General features: G+C 44.3%; 1 protein-coding gene across 1 annotated transcript; it reads left to right on the forward strand.

Annotated features, from left to right (window-relative positions):
• Nucleotides 1-106: 106 nt before the first annotated feature.
• btaf1 (BTAF1 RNA polymerase II, B-TFIID transcription factor-associated) lies at nucleotides 107-20,802 on the forward strand. Its single transcript, XM_076050045.1, has 39 exons — nucleotides 107-539; nucleotides 1,513-1,636; nucleotides 1,843-1,957; nucleotides 2,309-2,452; nucleotides 3,782-3,981; nucleotides 4,492-4,625; nucleotides 4,732-4,861; nucleotides 4,955-5,023; nucleotides 5,150-5,239; nucleotides 5,321-5,416; nucleotides 6,160-6,336; nucleotides 6,479-6,619; nucleotides 6,970-7,094; nucleotides 7,565-7,685; nucleotides 7,857-7,961; nucleotides 8,523-8,672; nucleotides 9,143-9,285; nucleotides 9,432-9,606; nucleotides 9,756-9,959; nucleotides 10,257-10,677; nucleotides 11,193-11,377; nucleotides 11,464-11,620; nucleotides 11,787-11,896; nucleotides 12,662-12,863; nucleotides 13,063-13,211; nucleotides 13,320-13,472; nucleotides 13,747-13,868; nucleotides 14,146-14,313; nucleotides 14,488-14,565; nucleotides 14,671-14,800; nucleotides 14,910-15,051; nucleotides 15,139-15,269; nucleotides 15,490-15,612; nucleotides 15,761-15,913; nucleotides 16,710-16,924; nucleotides 17,037-17,196; nucleotides 18,367-18,537; nucleotides 19,532-19,703; nucleotides 19,775-20,802. The coding sequence occupies exons 1-38, from the start codon at nucleotides 526-528 to the stop codon at nucleotides 19,670-19,672; spliced, it is 5,568 nt and encodes a 1,855-aa protein (XP_075906160.1). The 5' UTR covers nucleotides 107-525; the 3' UTR covers nucleotides 19,673-19,703; nucleotides 19,775-20,802.
• The last annotated feature ends 2,399 nt before the right edge of the window (nucleotides 20,803-23,201 follow it).

Consider the following 23,201-nt stretch of genomic DNA (forward strand, 5'->3'; position numbering starts at 1 on the left):
GTTCAATTTCCCCTTTCGATTCTTTTCCCCTTTTAACGCGCATTTTGATTGGCTCTCGCTGGTGACTCTAGCCAATCAGCCTCTACCTGCCACGGAGGAAGGAATAAATGCAAGATGGCTCCTCATATAAAAACAGTCTTCTGGGTCGCTCTCGACGTGCGACAAAATAACTCTTTACACCTTATTAGGTTAAAATATTTAACGGCGGCGAGTTCTGAAGGATAACTTTAGCTACCGACTGATATGCGTATGGTTCTCGGTGACATTTGCCGACCGAAGATACGGGATAGTCTAGCGGTATAACTTTAAAGCCATGAATTGGTGAACCGCTCTCTTCCGTGGAGAGTTGGTGTGTTCTGAAGCACACATCCCGGGCCTTAGCTAGCAAAGAGTAGCTAGTACAGATCTAATGATTTCATGTGTTGCTGTCTGCGCCAGTGGTAACGTTTAACGACAAAGAGGATACGTGTAAAGATACCAACTCTCTGTTGATGTGGGGCGTGGGCATCTACACTCCAACTGGACATGGCTATATCGAGGTAAGTTCTCAACGAATAAGCTAGCTAACCCGCTAAAGCTTGTTAGCATCTGATTTAGTAAAGTGTAGCATGGCGGCTTTCGACCATCGTCATACAGCAAAAAAGAATATAGTATATATCATGCTGTTAGCGGTTATTGAAGTTCAAGTTAGCTAATGTCCTTCGCTGGTCGGAATGAGCTGTTAACCCTATTTTGGAGGGATGTTCGTTGCAGGTGCGAAGTCACAGTTTAAACATGTCATAATGCTCCGCAGAACCTCACCGATGATATATATATATAAATATAAAGAAGCCAGTCTTGCGCTCTCTTCCAAGTGTTAGGGATACCACTTTTCAAGCATTAATGTTCCCACTTTTCAAGCATTAGTGTTCACTACCACCAGTGACAACCTGCTACGATTTAAAAACATTTTACTTGGGGCTTAAATTCAAGTACTCCATGCCGGTTTCACACCCACGTAGACCTCCCTAGTGTTAAATCGTGGCCTTTAACTTGCGTGACGTCATATTATATGACTGTTTTGGTGTGCATTTACAGTGCTTTGCTGTGGTCGTTGCATGTCCACGTGGAGCCTGTATACTTGGTCTACATTGAAAATAAGCTCTTCTTACTGTTTAGGTTAAGTCTTACTGGTAGCAGGGGTCACGTCAGTGTACCTATAATCCAATCCACTTTATTAATAGACTGCTAATGGCCTCAGTAAAAGACCAGGATCATTACAAGTGACCTTGGTGCAGAGCCAAATGACCAGCTAAAATAATTAATGGCATGAACAAGTTTTATGTATGAAACTTGAATTTCATTTCTGTGAACATCTACTGTAAGGACCAACGTTGTAAAAGCATCATTGATCCGAGTTGATTTTCATTCAAACAGCTGATCTTATTTGGACCAAAGCTTAGAAGAGATCTAACGGGGATCTGCGGCACATTGTCTTTAACGTTTATGCTGACTTTTCCACATGCCTTTTAGACTGGATCGTTTGTTCATCCTGCTCGACACTGGAACAACACCTGTAACCAGGAAGGCAGCAGCCCAGCAGCTAGGAGAAGTTGTCAAACTCCATCCGCACGAGCTTAATAACCTGCTGTCAAAGGTACAATGATTTTTTTTTTTTTGTTTATTTATTTATTTTTTAACCCACAGTCATTTAGAAATTGATGGCACATATGGTTATTAATAGTCAAATTTGTGAAATATTGATAATATTGACTGTGCTAAAATGACAAAATGCGCTTGAAACTTTCAATATCGTCTTTGGTCACAAAATTAAATTTCAAAGTATTTTGTCTCAATTTCAAGGTTTTGACTTACCTAAGGAGTCCCAACTGGGACACTCGAATAGCAGCAGGCCAAGCAGTAGAGGCCATTGTGAAAAATATTCCAGAGTGGGAACCTGCACCAAGGCCCAAGGAAGGTGAGAATTGTTTTTTGCGTATTAATATGTAGGATTTTTTATGTAGTATTTAATTATGTATGATTAATATTTTGAAAAATATTTCCCCTAAGGGACTAAAACCTAATTTCTAATTATTAAAGTCACATTTGGGCATTTTGTTACATATATTCTGTTGTCTTTTTGTTATTATATGATTGAAACCAGTTTTAATCACAAAGTGACAAACATTCATAAGTCTGGGTTATTGCCAGGGAGGCAGTTTTGTCATTGTATTTTTTTGAAAGAAGAAAATAATTTCACATATCAGCACAGAGCCCAAGCAACATTGCAGAATTATTAAGAAGCTAATAAATGTTTATTCTTTTACAGAGTCTTGCGAAGACCTATCCCCTGAGGAGTCCTCTTGTGATCGCTTGACTTTCTACCACTTTGACATATCGCGTTTACTCAAACACGGAGCGTCGCTGCTGGGATCTGCGGGGGTGGAGTTTGAGCTGCAGGATGACAAAACTGGTCTGTATTTTTTTTTTTTTTTTTTTTTTTGTCATCGACCTCATAATAGCAGCCTTATGGCACCCACAATGTAAAGTTATTATGCACTTTCATCACCAAAAACAGATCTTTACTCTAAATTGTTTTCATTGTATTCTTAGGAGAGATGCACTAAAAATTATTTTGACTCAAATAATTGTACTTTAACTGGTTGTTTTTTTTGTTTTTTTTAATGTTTCATTCATCCATTTTTGGAACCCCACATAGCCTGACACAAAATGAAAGCGTGTTATTTCTACCTAGTACATGTACTAAATAGTACAGAGCTTGAACTTCACTTGATCATGTCAGGTAAGCCTGTGCTGACCTTTTGACACTGATTAATGGGCTTCCTACAATACGGTTTATAGATTACTTTGCATTTTTGGGGGGGAAAGTCTGTTGTGCCATTGGTCTTCAAACCAAACTTAATCTGGAGATTTTTCTTATGTATCACGTGAAGGGGATGCTGACACAAAACTCAAATGGCACAATCCTGGTTTCTTGTGTATTCATTTGAGTAAAATTTGAATATGGAAAGCTGCTTTTTTTCTATTGACCTTCAATGGCAATCTCTTAAATTTCTTATGTTTTTTTTTTTTTTTTTTTAAGTTCTTTCTTCATTCATTTAGAGCAACCCATGTTTCCATTCATGCAAGTTAGGAGTCTTTTTGCTCCCCTCTTAACCGTGTCCTGACACTCATTAACCAATGGTCAACTGGTGAGATTAGACGTAGTGTGCTATTTATAGTTAAGTATGAGATGCACTCCACTGTGGTGCTCCCCTGCCTCAGAGTCCTGGCACACTATTTCAAAGTGCTGTCTTTTGGTGTAGTTTAGATGGAGAAAGACGATACACTGACCCAACACAATTCGGACTGCACCGAGACTTAAACTGGGTTTGTGTCCATTACTTTAAACACATGGCTTGCCTCTCAAATCCAACATCCTCGATGGTCAGTTTTGCATTAAAATTCAGTATTTTAATACTTAAGGGCATAAATAGACTTGAAAATTTGTGTCTCCGATTTCCTTCCAACTGCTAAATCAAAGCGGATTTTTGTAAATCCTCGAAGGCTTCAAGTCCTATTAATTTATACAAATTGTCTTTTGTTATTAGTTTCTCACCTGTTGCCTGTGTTACTCTATAATGTTACAACTAAGGTTGTACTTTGAATGCTAGGCCTCTGTTCTTGTCCTTGGGTCCCTCCTTTTCTCGTTGCTTTCATACCAACGTTGCACGCTTCCCGCAGCTCACCTTGATGTGTTCCCGGTGCAATGCCGTTTTCTCTACCTGTGACTTCCCATCAGGTGAGATGGACCCAAAGGAGCGTCTCGCCCGCCAGAGAAAGCTTCTTCAGAAGAAGTTGGGTCTCGACATGGGCGCCGCCATTGGCATGAACACGGATGATCTGTTCAACGACGAGGATCTAGACTACGCCTGTCAAACCAGTGGGCCTCGCAGCCACGGAAGCAAAGCTGCAGCAGGATCAAGCTCCCGCAACAACATGGTGGGTCACGTTTTAATCAATGATTTGGCAGCTTTTTTTTTTCTTTTTTCTTTTAATCTTTTTGAGTACTTTCACAGAAAGTTGTTGCTTTGAAAGGGATTAAAACTATTTAATGGCTGCCATCCAAAAGAGAGCACTTCTTAATATTGTCTCTATCTGCATTGGACTGTCTGTAGAGTGTCCGCATGAAACTGGGCCCCTCAGGTTTGTAAAAGTAGTTGTTTCATAATGCAGCGAGATGAAGTTGCACATCTTTACACGTCTACGCCTTGATTTATTTTTTGTCAAGCTGTGAAACCTGTGCAGTGGTGCAGGTGCACTGGTAATAATAGTATGGAGCATAAGGCCTTGTTTCACATTTATGAAAACCCTCATATGTGAGTTTGACTTGTCTGACGCTTTTTGTTGTAGTTTCTTTTGTTCAGTAGTCTGGTCAGCAGGTAATTTTGTGATGTAATCACTTCATCTTTGGAATTTTTTTATTTTTTGTTTTTTATTTGATTTTTTTAGCACATTCAGGCTGCTGAGTTGATTGACTCAGAGTTCCGGCCAGGCATGAGCAGTCGGCAGAAAAATAAAGCTAAAAGAATGGCCAAACTAGTGGCCAAGCAGAGATCCAGAGATATGGATCCTAATGAGAAGAGGTAAGGTTGGGCATGATTAGCAGAATCAATTGCAGCAAAACAGCCTTGCTATAAATATCCTTGCGTTTGACCGTAGTGAGTTATGTTCCTCTTGTGATCTTGCCAGTAATGACAGTTTTGAAGGTGAGCCAGAAGAAAAACGAAGAAAAACCACCAACGTAGTTATTGATCAACCAGCAACAGAGCATAAAGTCTTAATCGACAACGTTCCGGATCAATCCAGCCTTTTAGACGAGGTAAGGCATTTTACAAAGGTTAAAAAAAGTGATCAATGCAAATGGTTTCAGTTATGAATTGTGTAACACTGATGGTGTCCCCTCACATTTCAGATAAATGAGTGGCCTCTGGAGAGTTTCTGTGAGGAGCTCTGCAATGACCTCTTTAACCCCTCATGGGAGGTGAGTTTAAAAAAAAAAAAAAAAAACGTTTTTATTTTAGTTTATTAAGTAAAATGGTAAAGGCTGACAAAGAACTCCGTCACAGCATCACAGCACTGATGAAAATTCATGTGTTTTCTCCTTCAGGTTCGTCATGGCGCTGGCACAGGTCTCAGGGAAATCCTCAAGTCCCAAGGTGCCAGTGGTGGGAAGCTGGTGGGAAGCACTGCAGAGCAGGTCGGTTGAAACACCAGCTCAGCAGTTTTGAAACATTTCGGTGCAATGAATACGTTTTGACAAACTTTTGTCTTGGTGTAGATGTCGCGACAGCACCAAGAGTGGATAGAGGATATTGTCATCCGACTGCTCTGTGTCTTCGCCCTGGATCGCTTTGGGGATTTTGTGTCTGATGAGGTAGTGCTTTCGTTTCCAGTGAAGTAAATGTGACCAAGTTCGTTGACTCGCTTGATCCACTCATTTGTTTAAGTACCAGTATATTGTACTACCAGTATGTCGTGCGAAATCTTTGTATTATCTTACTTTTGCTCTCATTATCATTAGAATATACAGTGAAGGGAAAAAGATTTTTGACACCATGCATTTTTGATGTTCTGTATTGTGCGAAGAATCCGTCTCAAGTCTCCAAGTGCAGTTTATTCTAGTGCAGTCACCAACATTTACCCACATGCTTCGCGTGCACCGTTTTGTCCACCTCAGAACCTTTTTGTTTTTTAGTAAGATGACGTCCATTACAACTTATCAAGAGTAGAAAAACTACACATTTTTATTAGTTTTCTTATATTAACAATAAACAGCAAAATTGTTTGCATTTGTTTATTTGCCTCTGATGCCTCCAAACCTTTTTGGAACTCGCACAGAAAATGTTTCCGGCAATTATCTCATGACAATAATTGGGATTAAGTAAAATTTCAAGGGTGTTATGGAAGATTACTGTATGCTTGGAGTGCAGGAACATTCTCTGTTTACACAAGATTCAACTCAGTCCTGTTTGGAGACTGTATCCTGTACAATCCTAATTCTTCCCAGAGATGCAGAGAGTCACTCATTGACTTTCCATTATGTCGTGCGATGAGTGTGAGGAACTTGTTTTTGCTCTGGGGCTTCTCTGATTTTTAATGTCTTACCTTGCTTATCAGGTGGTGGCTCCTGTCAGGGAGACGTGCGCCCAGACACTCGGCGTGGCGCTCCGCCACATGAATGAAACTGGTGTCTTAATGACTGTGGACGTCCTGCTGAAGCTGCTAAAAGAAGATCAGTGGGAGGCCCGACACGGAGGCCTACTCGGGATCAAGTATGCCCTGGCAGTCCGACAGGTACCACCCGTTCTCTGTAGCTTTTAAATAAGCATAGCAAGCTTCTACAGTTGCATACGTTTGTGTGATACACGTGGAGTAATGTCACCCTGAAGGTCATGGCAGTTCTGACTCCGCTCATCTTCGTCTGTCTGTGTCTCAGGACCTGATCTCCGTGTTGCTTCCCCGGGTGCTCCCTGCCATCACCGTAGGCCTTCAGGATCTCGACGATGATGTCAGAGCCGTGGCAGCCTCAGCGCTCATCCCCGTAGTTGACGGCTTGGTACAGCTACTGCCCAGTAAGGTCAGAAAGAGTCCACTCATTAAGACTGGATGTGTTCTTTACCCTCTACCTTCATGTGGTGCTCATTAAAGGGGAGAGCGTTGTTTCCGAAACGGCTCAAAGTGCAGTGTAGACATTATAGAAGAAAAAAAAAACCTTGTCACTTGTAGACCTTGTAAACCTCTTTTAATTCACACAGCAAAGCGTACTTGCTAGACACTGTACTCTATACATATACATTAACATACATATATGTTAATTGCAATATGTTGTTCTGCCTTTCATCTGATTAAATGAGCACAGTGAATGTTCAGAAATATCTATATGACTTGATCTAAAAGTCAGGCTCAGGCTCCCTCCTGCGTTTCCAGGTGCCCTTTATCGTGAACACGCTATGGGATGCCCTGTTGGATCTGGATGACCTCACTGCCTCTACCAACAGCATCATGACATTGTTGTCTTCCTTACTCACCTACCCGCAAGTTCAACAGTGCAGGTACTTCACTGGGACGTTCGCATGGGGAAAGATGCAAGATATTAGAGATGACTGTAGAGGGGTTAAGTTAGGGCGACTGGACTTGATCTTGATGAAGTTTTGCCTCTCATCCGAAAGGCTTCTTCAGTTCTCTCATCAGTTCTCTCCTACGAAAGGTTTCTTCATTTCTGAAGAACTGAAGAAGCCTTTCGGATGCCCTAACTTAGTTGCCCTAAGGTGACCTGGATTTACTGAGAACCCTCAGATCTTCTCATGACTGTTTCAATCAGCCATGTGTAAGAGCTGAAAGTCATTTGAATGTGATTTTCCTAACATCACAGAGTGCACACCCTCTTCTTTTTAAAGAACACAATACATTACGAGCACTGAGGGGTGTTTTTTTTTTTTTTAAACTAACCTGTTGAAGTTCTCTGCATTTGACAGCCTTTCCTATCCATTTTTGATTGTTTTGAAATGCCATTGCATTGCAGTATGCAGCATTCTCTAACTGTCCTGGTCCCTCGGGTGTGGCCCTTTTTGAGACACACAATATCATCAGTACGGCGAGCAGCACTGGAAACCCTTTTCACACTGCTGTCAAGATCTGAGCAGGTAAAAATCAAGGAGAAGCACATGACATTCGTGTCTAGGATTGTCCATACACAAGTAACGTCTACAAATAAGAATTATTTTAGTACAAAAGTAAATCGCGTTGCCCTTTTTCCAAGCTGCAATGACAGTGCGCTCAGTACGGTGCTGATTCTTTATTTGTTTGCTTTGCAGAGCTGTGCAGTGTGGATCAACCCCATCCTGCAAGATATGCTCCGTCACATCTTTCAGTCCTGCATTCTAGAGAGCAACGAGGAAATCCTCGAACTAATCCAAAAGGTGTGTGTGTGTGTGTGTGTGTGTGTGTGTGTGTGTGTGTGTGTGTGTGTGTGTGTGTGTGTGTGTGTGTGTGTGTGTGTGTGTGTGTGTGTGTGTGTGTGTGTGTGTGTGTGTGTGTGTGTGTGTGAAACGCGCCTTTCCACATCAGCAAGTCTGACCGTTCTGTATTCTGTCAGCGAGTTATTGTAAATCTTTTTTGTCCTCTTTGCACTTGCACACTGTCCCTGCAGTTGAATGTTAAATGTTGCTTTGTCACCCAAGTAGTATAGCGGGATGAAGATGAATGAAGATACTACTGAAATAGAATGCTAAGCGGCTAAAATGCTAGGCCCCACGCACACATCTTGCTCAAAAAACAAACCTAAAGTGGAATAAAATCTGTATTGAAATGGGCATCATTAAAAAAAATTTGATACTAGATTATTTTTTTTTTAAACCAATTTGAACAATAATAAAAATGCATTGCAGTTCCAGGACCAAACTGTTATTTTCCATTATATCCCTTCCCCTATTTTGCCATGCCCTCCCCCCCATCTTCCATCTGTGTGCTCCTGTGTGCAGGTTTGGATGGAGCTTCTGTCTCAAGCACCTCAGCAGTATGTGGTGGCGGCCAGCTGTCCATGGATGGGCGCCTGGCTCTGCCTGATGATGCAAGCGTCTCACATTCCCATAGACCTAAACATGCTGTTGGAAATCAAAGCCCGCTCTAAGGTATAGCCATGATAAATGAAAATGCAAAATGATGCATCGCGCCATATTCGGTTGTGTGCTGCTTATCACCTCTAATTGGTTGCCAGCAAAACTATACAGATGCGAGAATGTCTGAATGTTAATGATTTCCAAATATTTTATGTTAAAATGTGAGGTTGCTCGGCGACAGGCTTGAGGGTATGGTAACTTGCATATACCTCGGCCTCAGTTTTTACTCCAGCGAGTATATCTTTTCTGGTTTAAATACAAACAACTAACTTAGATTTAACTAAATGTAAAAATTCTTAGTATAACTGAGCTGGTGAGACAAATTGAATTCATTCAAAACTTGGAACACATGTCTGAGGCTGTTAAAAAAAAAAAAAAAGGCAGCATTTTTAATTGTACCTGCTTACTTGTAATGAAGTTTGACAAGTTTAACATATGTTTTAATTCCCTTTTTTAAAAGTAACCAATGTACTGTTTGGTAGGATAAGACTGGTACAAAACCCCGACTAGGGACCAATCAGGTGAAGGAGACAGTCCAGGAATACATTGCGGGGGCAGAGACGGTGGCGGACGACCCGCTCACAAGAGACTATGTTGTTGTCCGCTCTCGCCTCATGGCCGCAAAGTAAGTAGTCGCAGTGGGGCAATTATTATTATTTTTTTTTTAATCTTATCAGAAACCAGAAAGGCCTCGTAGCTGATGCGTAACACAGAAGATGTAACGGATTCCAACGGTTTCTTCTTCCTCTCCCGTGTGACTGTGCTATCCAGATTGCTGGGGGCTCTGTGTAGGTGTATCTGTGACCCTCAGCTCAATGCCGCCTCGCAGGAGATCCGTCCTGCCGAGTCCTTAGGGCAGCTACTGCTCTTCCACCTCAACTCCAAGTCTGCCTTGCAGCGCATCACGGTGGCCCTGGTGCTTTGCAAGTGGGCTGCTCTGCAGAAGGTGAAAAGCTCAGACGCTCGAGTTTTATTCATTGGCAGTAATATTTTTATGTATTTATTTATTTTTTGTAGCCTCAGCGATGGCGCGAAAGGGTTGGAATTTAAGCCTTTTCTTTTCTCCTTTCTCCTCGCCTCTTCTGCACCCTGTAGGACTGTCAGGTGGTGTCGGCCATGGTGCAGCCCCGCCTCCTTGCCATCCTGTCGGAGCACTTGTACTATGACGAGATAGCCATTCCCTTCACGCGCATGCAGAACGAGTGCAAACAGCTCATCGCGCTGCTGGCCGAGTTCAACATAGACTTGCAAGACCGCTTCAACAGCAGCGTTTTTACGATCGATCAGGCTAACGAGCTGGTAGGTCCTGCCTCTCACTTAAATATAAAATAATGCAACATAATCTCACAGCATGTATGAATTAGTACATTTGAGGGTGACTTGTAGAGGTAATCTGAATGTTATAAAATGTTAAAACCTAAATTATGCTAGTGAGTAATTCTCTTGTTCATTGTCGTCTTTCTAGTTTAGATTTTTTTCCTGAGACTTTGCTCACACAGCTGACACTCCCATCCTTGTGTCCGCTGGTTTTTGCTCAGCCCATTTTTTTTAACCATAACGATCAGCAAACATCCTCCCTTTCTCCCCGTCTCCCAGGTGACCACCATCTTCGCCGAGTCAACGGCGGGCCTGAACGCCAATTCCAAACAGTGGCAGGCCCTGGACGGCAAGCGTCAGCAGGCCCAGGCCACGGTGACGGAGACGAGCGCCGAGTGGCAGCAGCTGCACCTGCGCGTCCACATGTTTACGGCCTGCGCCGTCATCAACCTGCAGGTGCTCCCCGAGAAACTCAACCCCCTGGTGAGGCCGCTGATGGAGGCCATCAAGCGGGAGGAGAACACCCTGGTCCAGGGCTACGCCGCCTCCTTCGTGGCCAAGCTGCTGCAGAACTGCGCCAGCCGCTCGCCGTGCCCCAACGGCAAGATCATCAAGAACCTCTGCGCCTCGGCCTGTGTCGACCCCTCGGCCACACCCTCATCCGCCTGCCCTGTGCCCCCAACGCAGGAAAATGCCAAAGGTTACACATCGCAATGTTCACAATCCATCCATCCATCCATCCATCCATTTTCAATACCCGCTTCCTCCTGCAGTTAAGGTTGCGGGGGTCTGCAGGAACCTATCCCCAACTATCATAGGGCGAAGGCAGTATTACACACCTGGACAAGTTGCCAGTTGATCGCAGGGCCGCACAGAGAGACAGAAAACTATTGTCGCTCACACATACCGACAGACACTTCAGAGTTCCCATTTCACCTCGCACGCGTGTTTTTGGACTGTGGGAGGAAGCTGGAGAACCCAGAGAGATGCCATGCAAACACAGGGAGAACATGCAAACTCCACATAGAAAGGGCCCAGGGTTGAACACACAACCTTCCTGCTGTGAGGAGACAGTGCTAACCACTGTACTTTGTCGCCCCCTGTGTCTGGGAATCATATTAGAAAAAACAAGTACATTTTTCATTCATGATTAGATGTACATGGAGAAGTCTTCATTTTTTTTTCCTCTCTGTCCCTGATTTCTGATGCCGTTAGGTGCCGGGCTGGAAAAAGATGGCATGCATCACATGGTCAACAAAACCCGGGGGATCATCACCCTTTACCGTCACCAAAGGGCAGCCTTCGCCATCACAAGCAAGAGGGGCCCGGCCCCCAAAGCTCCGAAGGGTCCCTCCACAGAGCTCCCTCCAGGCAGCACTCTCAGCTCTGACAACGACGAGGTGAACAAACTGAGGCCAATGCGGTTTTGACATTTATATTTCAAGAATTTTAGCACTGACTGCTCTTTCTCTTCATTTATTTTTAGAGCAAGAAACCATTTCTCATTCAGAGACGTGGCGCAGAGTTCTCGATAACAACCGTTGCTAGGCACTTTGGCAAAGACCTCACAAAGACCCTGCCCTATCTGTGGGAGAACACAGTGGGCCCGCTTCGAGCCGCGGTGACTGAAAATCACTGCATTGGTATGTCGAACCTGGCCAGTCTCATTGGATTTGGTCTTTTCTTTCAGTATCTCAACAAGAATTTGGTATTTTCTTTTAAATACTTAACGCAAGAGCTTAGCAGGTGAATGTAAAAAGCACCTGTTATTCAGAGCGTGGTTGAGATTGTCTCTCTCGTGTGGTGCAGACAGGCAGGTCCAGCTGGAGAAGGGAGACCCCGCGGCTCAGGAACTCGTCAACTCCCTGCAAGTGCTGGAGGTCATGGCCGGCGCCATGGCTGCCGAACTCAAGTCTTTGGTAAGACCTCTGCCTTGCATGTAAATCTTGCTCCCAGCTGGTCTTATTAACACTGCTTTAGAGAGGACTCGAGCCTCATTGGGTCCTTGAGATTTCCCTGAGCACAAAATTGCAGGCGTAATTGCAGAAGTGGAAAAATTAAAACTGGGTGTTTTCCTGAATGTGGTTATTAAACTGATGAAAGGATGAAAAACGTTCCGCAGAGGACATTATCAAACACACAATACTTGATTAGCTTAACCTTGAGTAGACATGTGTTTAGAACACTTTTTGTTTTATGGCTCCAGTTATTATTGTTATTGTTATTATTATTATTATTATTAAATATTGTCGTCACTGTGTGAAATTCTAAAATGGCAACATTCATACCCACATGGAAAAATCAAGAATCAGTTTTGACCCAAAGCCATATCTGGGTGCTCAAACCTAAGAAGTAAAATGGGGAGGGGGGGACTGATGGAGAGTTTTATGTTTTAATAAATATGATTCTTTTTCAATGTTAATTCTATTAATTTGTCTGGAACCATGTCAACTTCTTATTAATCAACAATAGTTTTCGTATGAGTGATGGATACTTTCAAACCATATTTCCTTTTCACATTTTTGTATTGACTCTCAAGTGTGGTATATGATATTTTTGTCAGTGCAACATATATAACAAAATATATAACGGTGTGTAGTGTGCAAGTGAAGACTTCCCAAGCCAACTCTCACATTTCTAACTATTGACTTTGCCTCTCTTTTTCTTTTTTTTTTTTTCTTTAGCTCCTGGAGCACCTCCCCCACCTGTTCACCTGCTTACAGCACCCGTACACCGCCGTGCGTCACATGGCGGCGCGTTGCACGGGAGTGTTCAGTAAGATAGCCATGCTGGACACCATGAACAGCTTCCTGGAGCGCGTCCTCCCCTGGTTAGCTGCCATCGAAGACTGCACCAAACAGGAGGGTGCCATCGAAGCTTTGGCCTGTATCCTTTACTGATGCCACAAAAGCTGCAGTTTTCTTACTGACATAAAAGTAGGTTGTTGGTTTTTTTTTTTGGTATATTGTAGTGTATTGTTAGTTATTATTTTTACCTCTTTAATCTTAATACTGGCGAAACAAGCTGCAGGTTTAAGGTGTTACCAGGACATTTCCAGCATCTTCCTTGACAAAAGTGCTCCCAGGTGTCATGGAGCAGCTGGACGTGGACATTGTCCCCTACATTGTACTGCTGGTGGTTCCAGTGTTGGGACGTATGAGCGACCCCAGCGACAGTGTGCGCTTCATGGCAACGCAGTGTTTTGCCACACTCATTCGCCTGCTGCCCCTCGAGGTACAAGCGCTGTTGTCATCCAAATATCATGCATATTTAACGTATTGTTTTAAGTCTCTTGCTCGCACAAAGGCGTGTGTCTAAAATGTTTCGACGGCCTTCCGTCAGGCCGGTATACCAGACCCTCCAGCCATGTCTGCCGACCTCATCCGGCAGAAGGCCAGAGAACGCCACTTCCTGGAGCAGCTGCTGGATGGTAAAAAACTGGAGAACTACAAGATCCCTGTGCCTATCAAGGCTGAGCTCAGGAAATACCAGCAGGTGCGTCTTCTTTTCTTTTTAAATGAAGCACTGCTGTCCTTGTTCGTTTTCTGCAAATCGGAACAACTTCTCCAGATCGTTGTTTCTCTTTTTTCCACTTTCCTGCTCACCGACATGCATTCAAGCGTTTGATAAAGTTTAAACCATTTAAATGTGTGGCTGTTAGAGAGGGTGGCTACATTTTCTAGCCTCCTAGAAAACTTTTATTGGCTCTAACCGTTGAAAACTAACCTGGGACCCCCCCCCCAACCCCTACCTCACCTTCCCATCCCAGGATGGAGTAAACTGGCTGTCCTTCCTAAACAAATACAAGCTGCACGGGATCCTCTGCGATGACATGGGTCTCGGAAAGACGCTGCAGTCCATCTGCATTCTGGCTGGAGATCACTACCTCAGGTGCTGACCCTGTTTGTTGCTGTCATAATTTGGACGCAGACGTGCGACGCCATGGTGCCCTCTGTCAGACAGATGAAAGCTACTCATAACGACGGAAACTTTGCTTTGTGTGAATTCTTAAACTTTAGACTAAAGACTCAGTACATGGTATGTGGAAAAACTGTCAACATTTTTTGCCTGCTATTCATTTATGTTTTTACTTTGAACGCTTAAAGGAAAAAAAAAAAAAAAGCTGTTCACGCTTGATTGAGCCTAATGACTTGTGTGTGTGATGCAGGGCACAGGAATATGCCAAGACGAAGGCAGCAGACTGCAGCCCCATGCCCTCGCTGGTGGTGTGTCCTCCGACTCTCACCGGCCACTGGGTGGACGAAGTCAGCAAGTTTTGCACCAAAGAGTACCTCAACCCCTTGCACTACACTGGGCCTCCTACAGAAAGAATGCGGTAAGGACGACTCGATCTCGCTGCTCGAGGGAAAAAATTTGTTCACGCCACAAATTTCTAATGCCCTAAAGACGCGTTAACACCGTGCAAAGAATTCTACTTGCCAGCATGGTCTCGAAGCGTTCTTTATAGCACCTAATTGAAATTAAGGACGCTACACATGCACTATTCCAGGTTGCAACATCAAGTGAAAAAACACAATCTCGTAGTCGCCTCCTATGACGTCGTGAGGAATGACATCGACTTTTTTAGGTGAGTTTTATTTCATTTTAAATTAAGAGTCTGCACATTTTATTTTTTATTATTTTACTGTCGCTCTGAGGTGTTAAGCTGATCAACTTTCATCTTTTTTTCTAGAAACATAAAATTCAACTACTGCATCCTTGACGAGGGTCACGTCATCAAAAATGGGAAAACCAAACTTTCAAAAGCCATCAAGCAGCTGGCCGCTAACTTCCGTGTCATCCTGTCCGGGACGCCCATTCAGGTGAGGAAGCAGACCTGCTTCAAGGCATCCGTCTCTTCCCCACTTTCTCTCCCCACCGCCTGTGCCATCATTGTTTTTTTTTTTTCTCTATTCTTCAATTCATTCTTAGAACAACGTCTTGGAGCTCTGGTCGTTGTTCGACTTCCTCATGCCCGGCTTCCTGGGGACGGAGCGCCAGTTTGCCGCCCGCTACGGAAAACCCATCCTGGCCAGCCGCGATGCCAAAAGCTCTTCCCGAGAGCAGGAGGCAGGTCTGTGGGCACCGTGCGCTCCCTTTGCTGTTGCGCAGGTTGATCTGTTGGGATTTACTAATGGAGCCCTCTTGCCCGATCGTCCAGGTGTGCTGGCGATGGAGGCCCTGCATCGGCAGGTGCTCCCGTTCCTTCTCAGGAGGATGAAGGAGGACGTCCTGCAGGATCTGCCTCCCAAAATCATTCAGGACTATTACTGCACCCTGAGTCCTCTGCAGGTAACCACAGCTCCCGGCTGCTCTGGAATGAGCTGCTTATTCTACCGCTCTTCACCTGTAACGCACACTATTGAGATGCGAGTGCTCGCGCCTGACAGTGTTTCCGTCCAGCTCTCTGGTCGCCAAATAGTTTCACTGGCAGAGTGTGAATATTTTCCTCAGGAAACGCGTAACTTAGCCCAAGTGTAGCAACCGGATTCCCATTGCTCTTTGCCTGCAGGTTCAGCTGTACGAAGACTTTGCAAAGTCTCGAGCCAAGGCCAGTGTGGAGGACAGCATCAGCACAGCCTCGGCAGAAGAGAAGGAAAAGCCTAAACTAAAGGCCACAGGCCACGTCTTCCAGGTACATTGGGTTTGCTTGATTCATATGAAATTGAAATGTGTCATTATTATGATCGTACTTCACTAATATCCATTTGAAATGAGTAGGATGGTCGTCCATTTTGTTTGCCGTGCGTCTCTTAAAGCCCGTCCTTTGTCCACCCCTCCAGGCGCTGCAATACCTGCGGAAGCTGTGCAACCACCCGAGCCTGGTGTTGACTCCGCAGCATCCAGAGTACAAACGCATCACTGAGGAGCTGGCGAGTCAAAACTCAAACCTGCGGGACATTCAGCACGCGCCCAAGCTCTCTGCTCTCAAACAGGTAAAAGCTCTGGGTTTGGTTTGTTGTCGCAGCACCAAAATGATGACTAAAGTACAACACCTTCCAGAAATATCTGGATACTTGTCCTGAAAGCGTACTTAAAATCAACAAAACCTAAAAGCACAAAGGAAAAATGAAATAAAATGTATATAAGATGACACTCCTGAGAATTACGTTTGCACTTGTTTATCTTCGACTTCCACATATTCATCATGTTGCAGAAATTTAAACAGCAATCGGGCACTGAAACAAATCCGTTGCCAAAGTGCTATGTTTAATCTGCACACAAGATGGAGCTTTCATATAAGGGAGTCTTTCATATTGCAGGGAACGCTGAAGCAACCCTGTGAGAAAGTGTGACTACTGTCACATCCTAGAAATAAGAGTTTTCTTTTTTTTTTTTTACAGTATTTTTTACATGCATACATTCATATGTACATGTAATAATATGTAATTGTTCAACCGTAAAATATTTACACTGTAAAAACGTGAAAGTCGACTTAGAACATGATTTATTATTAGGGCAAAGATCAACTTAGGATAATAATGATGATGATGATCATCATCATTTTTAAACTATGATGCATTTAAGTGATCTGATTGAATTTGTTCTTCGTGCGTAAGTTGCAACGTGGGAAAATCCAACAACGAGCTCGTAATGTGAAGCGATACCGCTCTGTCATTATGTCTGTGACGTGTTGGCAGAGTGTTTCGCACTCTCGGGCCTGGCGAAGAGAGGTCGGTCGGCTGACAGACGGCCTCACTCCCTTTCTCTCCGCTCTCCCCCCCCCCCCAGCTCCTGTTGGACTGCGGCCTGGGCGGCGGCGGCGGCGGCTCCGAGGGCGGCACCGAGGCCGTGGTGGCGCAGCACCGCGTGCTCATCTTCTGCCAGCTGAAGAGCATGCTGGACATCGTGGAGCACGACCTGCTCAAGCCCAAGCTGCCCTCGGTCACCTACCTGAGGCTGGACGGCAGCGTGCAGGCGGGCCTGCGCCACTCCATCGTGTCCAGGTGGGCGGGTCCACGAACGTCCTGCCGGATGAGTTGGTGGCAGCTGCCCCTCGCGTGCGCTTTAATTCACTGGGGTTGTTTTTTTTTGTCCGCTCCTCCTCTCACATCGTAGATTCAACAACGACCCCTCCATCGACGTGCTGCTGCTGACCACCCACGTGGGCGGCCTCGGCCTCAACCTGACGGGAGCGGACACCGTGGTGTTTGTGGAGCATGACTGGAACCCCATGAGGGATCTGCAAGCTATGGATCGAGCCCACAGGATAGGACAGGTACTGTTGCCACGTACACGTCGATTATTGATTGATTGATTGATTTTTTTTTTTTTGAACAGGACTAAGTGTAGAGTCAGTCGCACAAAAATTGAGTGCCATGCGGCTCATTTCCATCTCGAGTCCCATGGACGGGTGAAAGATCAAAAAATAACACCGTTCACGCAAACAGACACAGCTGTGGGACTGAGGCACACTGCCCGGCATGAATTCATTAATATTTGTGGATGATTATATTGCAAATATCCCTTTGTCACTATTGCGCATTATTGTACTGCAGGCCCTGAGCCACTATTACACAAGATTCCACACTTAAACAACATTGTAATACACATTTCCCAGTGCCATTATTGTCCACATCCCTGCCTTCATGACACAGAGTTACACTTGACGCTCGTCCCTTGACATCCCGTTATCACTCGTGCACATCACCCTTTCAAACTGTTCCCCATAAGTGTAGTGCACACCGCCCACGTCCACGCACGTACAACTTAATTGCGCGTAGTTTCTGAGAACGAGCCTCATTAGCAGACAAACAAAACTTCACGTAGGGTTTACAATCACAGTTCCGATGTCCCAGTAGCCGGGCGGTTCAGGTGCTTCTCAAAAGAGATGAGGCGGGCTCATTCGCAAATTGCACTTATTCATTTTCAAGTTTGAGATGCGCGAGAGGAGGAAAAAACGGCACTATTCCTAAAAGGTGCTGTGCAGTCACCTGTGGAGGCGGCTCTGGTTAATCTGCAGGAATTCAATTAGAAGTCAGTCTTGGAATTGCACAGTACTGCGTCCTGAGTTTCATATCTTTCTATGGAGGGACGCGAGGCTAGATTTGTTTGAATATGGAAGAGAGCAACCAGTCCACCAGCAGGCAACCTTTCAGTTGCAGTATTTGAAAGCCCTCACAAACAAAGTTTTAATGAAATTGCAAGTGTGCTGGGGGAAATGTGCTTGTGTGTTCTTCCAACACTCATCCAAGCACTCAGCAAGACGGTGCTTCAGCGTTTCCTTTTATGCATTATTAAATATGTCCATCAAGCGGCCTCCAATCGTGTGACGCAGCCGCCTCTTGTCCGAAAGCGGCGACGCGCGGAGAACCCGAGTGGCGTGAAAACGGCATTCGGCGTGCAGGACTCTCCAGCAAACCGTCTAACAGTGAGCGTCCCCGCGCAGAAACGGGTGGTCAACGTGTACCGGCTGATCACTCGGGGCACGCTGGAGGAGAAGATCATGGGTCTGCAGAAGTTCAAGATGAGCATCGCCAACACCGTCATCAGCCAAGACAACTCCAGCATGCAGAGCATGGGCACCGACCAGCTCCTCAACCTCTTCACTCTGGACAAGGTGAGACCAGGCTGCTCCCCAAGGAACACTTAGTTCATGCATCTCAGACCGGGAGGGTTCTGGTTTTACTTTAATCACCCTCGATGCTTCGCAACCAGTGCCCCTTGTTCACCAAACAAACGAAAAGCCTGCGTTTACAGGATTTTTATATTGGTAGACGCTTGGCATGCTGCCCATGAATCCATGAGCATGAGTGTATACTGGCAATACAATGAGTAATCTGGTTTTCCCACCCTTAGAACGGTTCTCATAGATCTAGATAGATAGATCTACATCTATCCAGTTCTAGATCTATGTATATGTACTTTACACGCCTGATCAAAATTTTAAGACCAGTTAGGAAATTGCAAGAATTTGCATTTTGCACTGCCGGAAGAAGGTTCTAAGTAGACCTTCATAATGCAAAAAAAAAAAAAAAAGGGAAAGATGGGCGCAAGAGACCAACGCTTCTGAGCAGGCGCTGGCGAACACCGGGAGCACGCGGGTGCTCGCCAAGACCCCTCGTGGTTTTAACGCCCGGGTGCAAAACGAGGGACGCACCCCTGGCTGCACACACCGGCTCGTCGTGACATTACTGCAAATGGTAAAAGAAAAAAAGAAAAAGAAAAAATCAATTTGAATAAATTAGCATGGAACTTGAGAATTTCAATTCACTCTAAAGTGCTATGTGCACACACAGCGGTCACTGTGTTGGACCCCTTTTTTTCATTCGATTAACATATTAAAGTACTGCGAGAGTTTGGAGGACTGAATAAAATGAATGGCATCCAGGGGCGTCTCGCACAGCTCTCATTGGACAGATATAAACATGTGCACCTAAATGTCATTTCATTTAAATGTATATAGATGCACGTCTAAAAACATTTTTAGCCAATTGAACACGACAAGACTTAAATAGACTTGTGTGCATTATAAAGGACGGTTTTGGTGATCTGGGGGACGACGTTCGATTAAGCACACGTTGAATTCCGTCGACGTTTGCACGTGTTTGCAGGGCGAGCGGGGCGACCAGTCTCCGTCCACCTCGGGCAAGGCCTCCATGAAGTCCGTGCTGGAGGGCCTGGGGGAGCTGTGGGACCAGCAGCAGTACGACACCGAGTACAACCTGGACACCTTCATGGGCTCTCTGAAGTAGCGCCGCGCACGCCTCCTCTTTCTCTCTCTGTCTCTCACACACACACACACACACACACACACACACACACACACACACACACACACACACACACACACACACACACACGCACAGACACACCGACCTTCTCCTGGTCCTCCAGCTGCTGGCCAAGCAGGACCTGGTCAGAGCCCGACCCGAGGAGACCGCCCTGCACCCCTCTCTCATCATCCCACACACACACACACACACACACACACACACACACCCGCAACAATCGACCGAGGGCTTTCAGTTCCAGACCTTTTCCCCCTCGAAAGCAATAACCGCAAACATGACGGACATAGGATCTATTTTTCACTGACTTCAAATCACCTGCTAATGCTGCATTTCTGCTAAGACGTTTTCTTTTCTTTCTTTTTTTTTCTTGTTTTTTAGCTAAATTAATGAAGCCCCCTCGTAACTGCTCCACACAGCATCCTGCCTGTAGTATGATGCACTCGGATTGATGGTGTCTAGCTCCAGCAGCCCTCAGCCAGTCACTCCAGCCCCCCCCCCCCCCCCCCCACCCCGCCTGCAGAAGCACTTCAGTGCCCCCGTCGGCTCCTCTTCGACCTCTTTGACCAACTCAAAACAGATTTCTTTTTTTCTTTGCTTTTTTTTTTTTCTTTTTTTTACAACAAAGGGAAGTGAACTGGTAGAGTGCAAGATGCTGGACAGACCTGCAGGATGTCGACGCGCATAACCGGAAATAAAACAGGAGCTGCTTTTTGCGTGACAACCAATGGCTTTCATCCCCGAAGGTGGCGCCACGTTCCTCCCCTTCCTCCCCTTCCTCTCTCTCTCCCTCCTTCCTCTCTTTTCTCTGCTCCCTCTCCTCCATCTCGCAAACACGCCAAGACGTGATACGACGTCCATGTCGTATCTCAGCTCCGTTCCCGACGTGGTGGGACTTGTCGCACTCGTCGCGGAAGCAGCATTTACAGACTTGAACACCGGGGGCCCAGCGGAAACCCCCGGCACCTGTAACTCGCCACAAGTATTTTAAGGAAAAAGAAACAAAAAAAGATGATAGACGTGTACATATTTTTGTAATAGCTACTTTTTTTGTTTATTATTGTGGAATTGGAATAAATTCTACTGACCTTTGAGCCTCTTTCTGTCCAATGTTTTTTGCACGTGTGGACCGTTAAGATGACGTGGTTAAACGCTCGAGCCGAATTGCAGAAGATCTAAAGCGGCGTTTCTCAACTGGTGGGTCGCGACCCACAGCCCGAAAATACAGTTTAAAAAGATATTTTAAAATGCATATATATATATATATATATATATATATATATATATATATATATATATATATATATATATATATATATATATATATATATATATATATATATATATATATATATATATATATAGAGAGAGAAAATGTCCAACATTTTCTCTATAACCTCTTTTGTACGTTTTGCCCCCCTCCCTCCCTCTTATGTAAGCGTCTTTGGGTTTTAAAAAGCGCTATATAAATCCAAGTTGTTGTTATTATTATTATCATTATTATTATTATTATTCATTTTGCAGTACACAAAAATTTTCAACGATTTATTTACTGGACATGATTGAAAGTAGGATTAAACATTTGAATGCTGTGGAAAAAATTTGGGTTGCGACTTCCCAATGAGGAAAGAACTGTGGGTCCTGAGACTCCCCCAGTTGAGAACCATTGGTCTAAATGGGTCGTCTGTGTGATTGGTTCTTTTTTTTTTTAATGAATAATAAAATAAATGGATAAATCAATAACACGGAGCATTAGTCAAGACTATGAAACTATGGAGATGTTTTACATTTGAACCCATATAACCCAAGGCTGGATCCGGCCCGTGAGGTAATTACCTTTGGCCCACTTGATGATATTTAATCAGTATTGCAGTTGGCCCGCCGGTATATTGACGCACCACAATAATACTGCAAGTACCACAATGCACTGCGAGTCTTCAAACGTAATCCTGCACACTGAATGAGTTTGAAAACGCCCGGCTTCGTGTGAACAATATAACACACGGTGCTCGTGGATCGATTGGGGATCGTGTGCAAAGTGGAAACAAACGCACCAAAAGCAATTTGCAAACCTCCTGTTTGACTTTTTATTGATTATCTTTTGGGTGGGCAGTCTGGGTATTGAGGAAACCTAAATGAGAAAAATGTTTACTGGCAACCTTAACGTGGACCTTTTAAGACTTTGTGTTCTTAAGTAACTCGAAGCAGAAGTTCGACTCTGTCGTTTATCCACACTGTCTTTACATGAACGATCTTTCTGTCTGTTCTCAGTGGCACTAATGTTGTTAGCGAGCTGCTGCTTCTTTAAAACCATGAATGCATTGTAAGAACTGGATACTGGACTGGCAATATGGCGGCGGGCCAAATTGTTTTGTTTTTTGTCCCCCAGTGGCCGCTCAAGGTACTGCAGCAAAAAAAAATCCCATGGGCTGTGTCCAAGTGACGTTCTCCAGCATCGTTCTGATAGGAAAAAGATCATGTGGGGTACAGAGGCACGATGGAAAGTGACACTACTCCGCATGCGCTATTGACCCATTATTGCGGAGGTCAAAAACTTATTCGGGACATGCACTGGGTGAGCAACTTCATTGAAATGAATGGGCCGCCATCTTGGATTCTTGCTTCAGGTGTTCTTCTCCTTCTTCCGCCTTCAGGGAGTAACCTTGTGGCGCCACACCAGGCCTGGCATAAGAATTACATCGGTTTCAGTCATTTCCAGTTTCCCTTTGTAAACAACACATTTCGAAGACGGCTTCGCGTAAACACTTTTTTTTTTCCTCGAGACCGCTTTTGAAAAATTGTCGGTTTCAAAATAAAATGCTGCTTCTTTGTAAACGGTCCCTATGTTCGGTAGCACATACGTGTGTGAACAACTGTTCTCTTTGAAAATAAACAAAACGTCACACAGCACTCGTCTTACTGATGAGCACAGCAGCAGACTGACCCATTTTCAGTTCTTAATTTAGTTTAATTTTTAAATTTTTTGCTACTACAGACCATTTTATTTTTTTTATTTATTTATTTTTCTTAAAGGAAATCGCTTTTTGGTTGTTGTTGTCTGTAGATATCTTTTGGGAGGTTGCGGAGACAGAGCCATAAGAAATGCATACAACAACTATTATTTATTTTCAACATTTATAAAAGCAGAGATTTGTGAGGATCACAAAGCAGCAAACTGACTTCAATGCAGCTTTAATGCAGTTTCGTTTTTGCATTCTTTTCTCTTGCTATTGAAAGGACAGAGTTGATTTTTCTTTGAAGAAAATCATATTTTGTTTTGCTTTTGTTTGCCTGTTAAAATGTTTACACTTGAAGTTATTGATAGAGCCATAAGAAGATATTGCAACTGTTTTGAATGGTTATTTATGTTTGCTTAATGATTCACATTTAGGCAACGCCATATAGCAACGTTGTATAGGCTGTCATAGGTCCAGATTCAATATGTGCAATAGTTTCAATACATAAAAAAAAACACCCCAAAAAAACGTTAAAC

The sequence above is a fragment of the Nelusetta ayraudi genome, unplaced genomic scaffold, assembly GCF_046127955.1.
Source record: "Nelusetta ayraudi isolate G7.1 ecotype Tasmania unplaced genomic scaffold, CSIRO-AGI_Nayr_v1 ptg000122l, whole genome shotgun sequence".
Classification (NCBI taxonomy): Eukaryota; Metazoa; Chordata; class Actinopteri; order Tetraodontiformes; family Monacanthidae; genus Nelusetta; species Nelusetta ayraudi.

Coding starts and splice junctions, on each gene's coding strand:
- btaf1 (XM_076050045.1), top strand. Junction 2,453..3,781: donor GCTGCAGGATGACAAAACTG/GTCTGTATTTTT, acceptor ACTTCCCATCAG/GTGAGATGGACCCAAAGGAG. Junction 7,686..7,856: donor TGCTGTCAAGATCTGAGCAG/GTAAAAATCAAG, acceptor TTTGCTTTGCAG/AGCTGTGCAGTGTGGATCAA.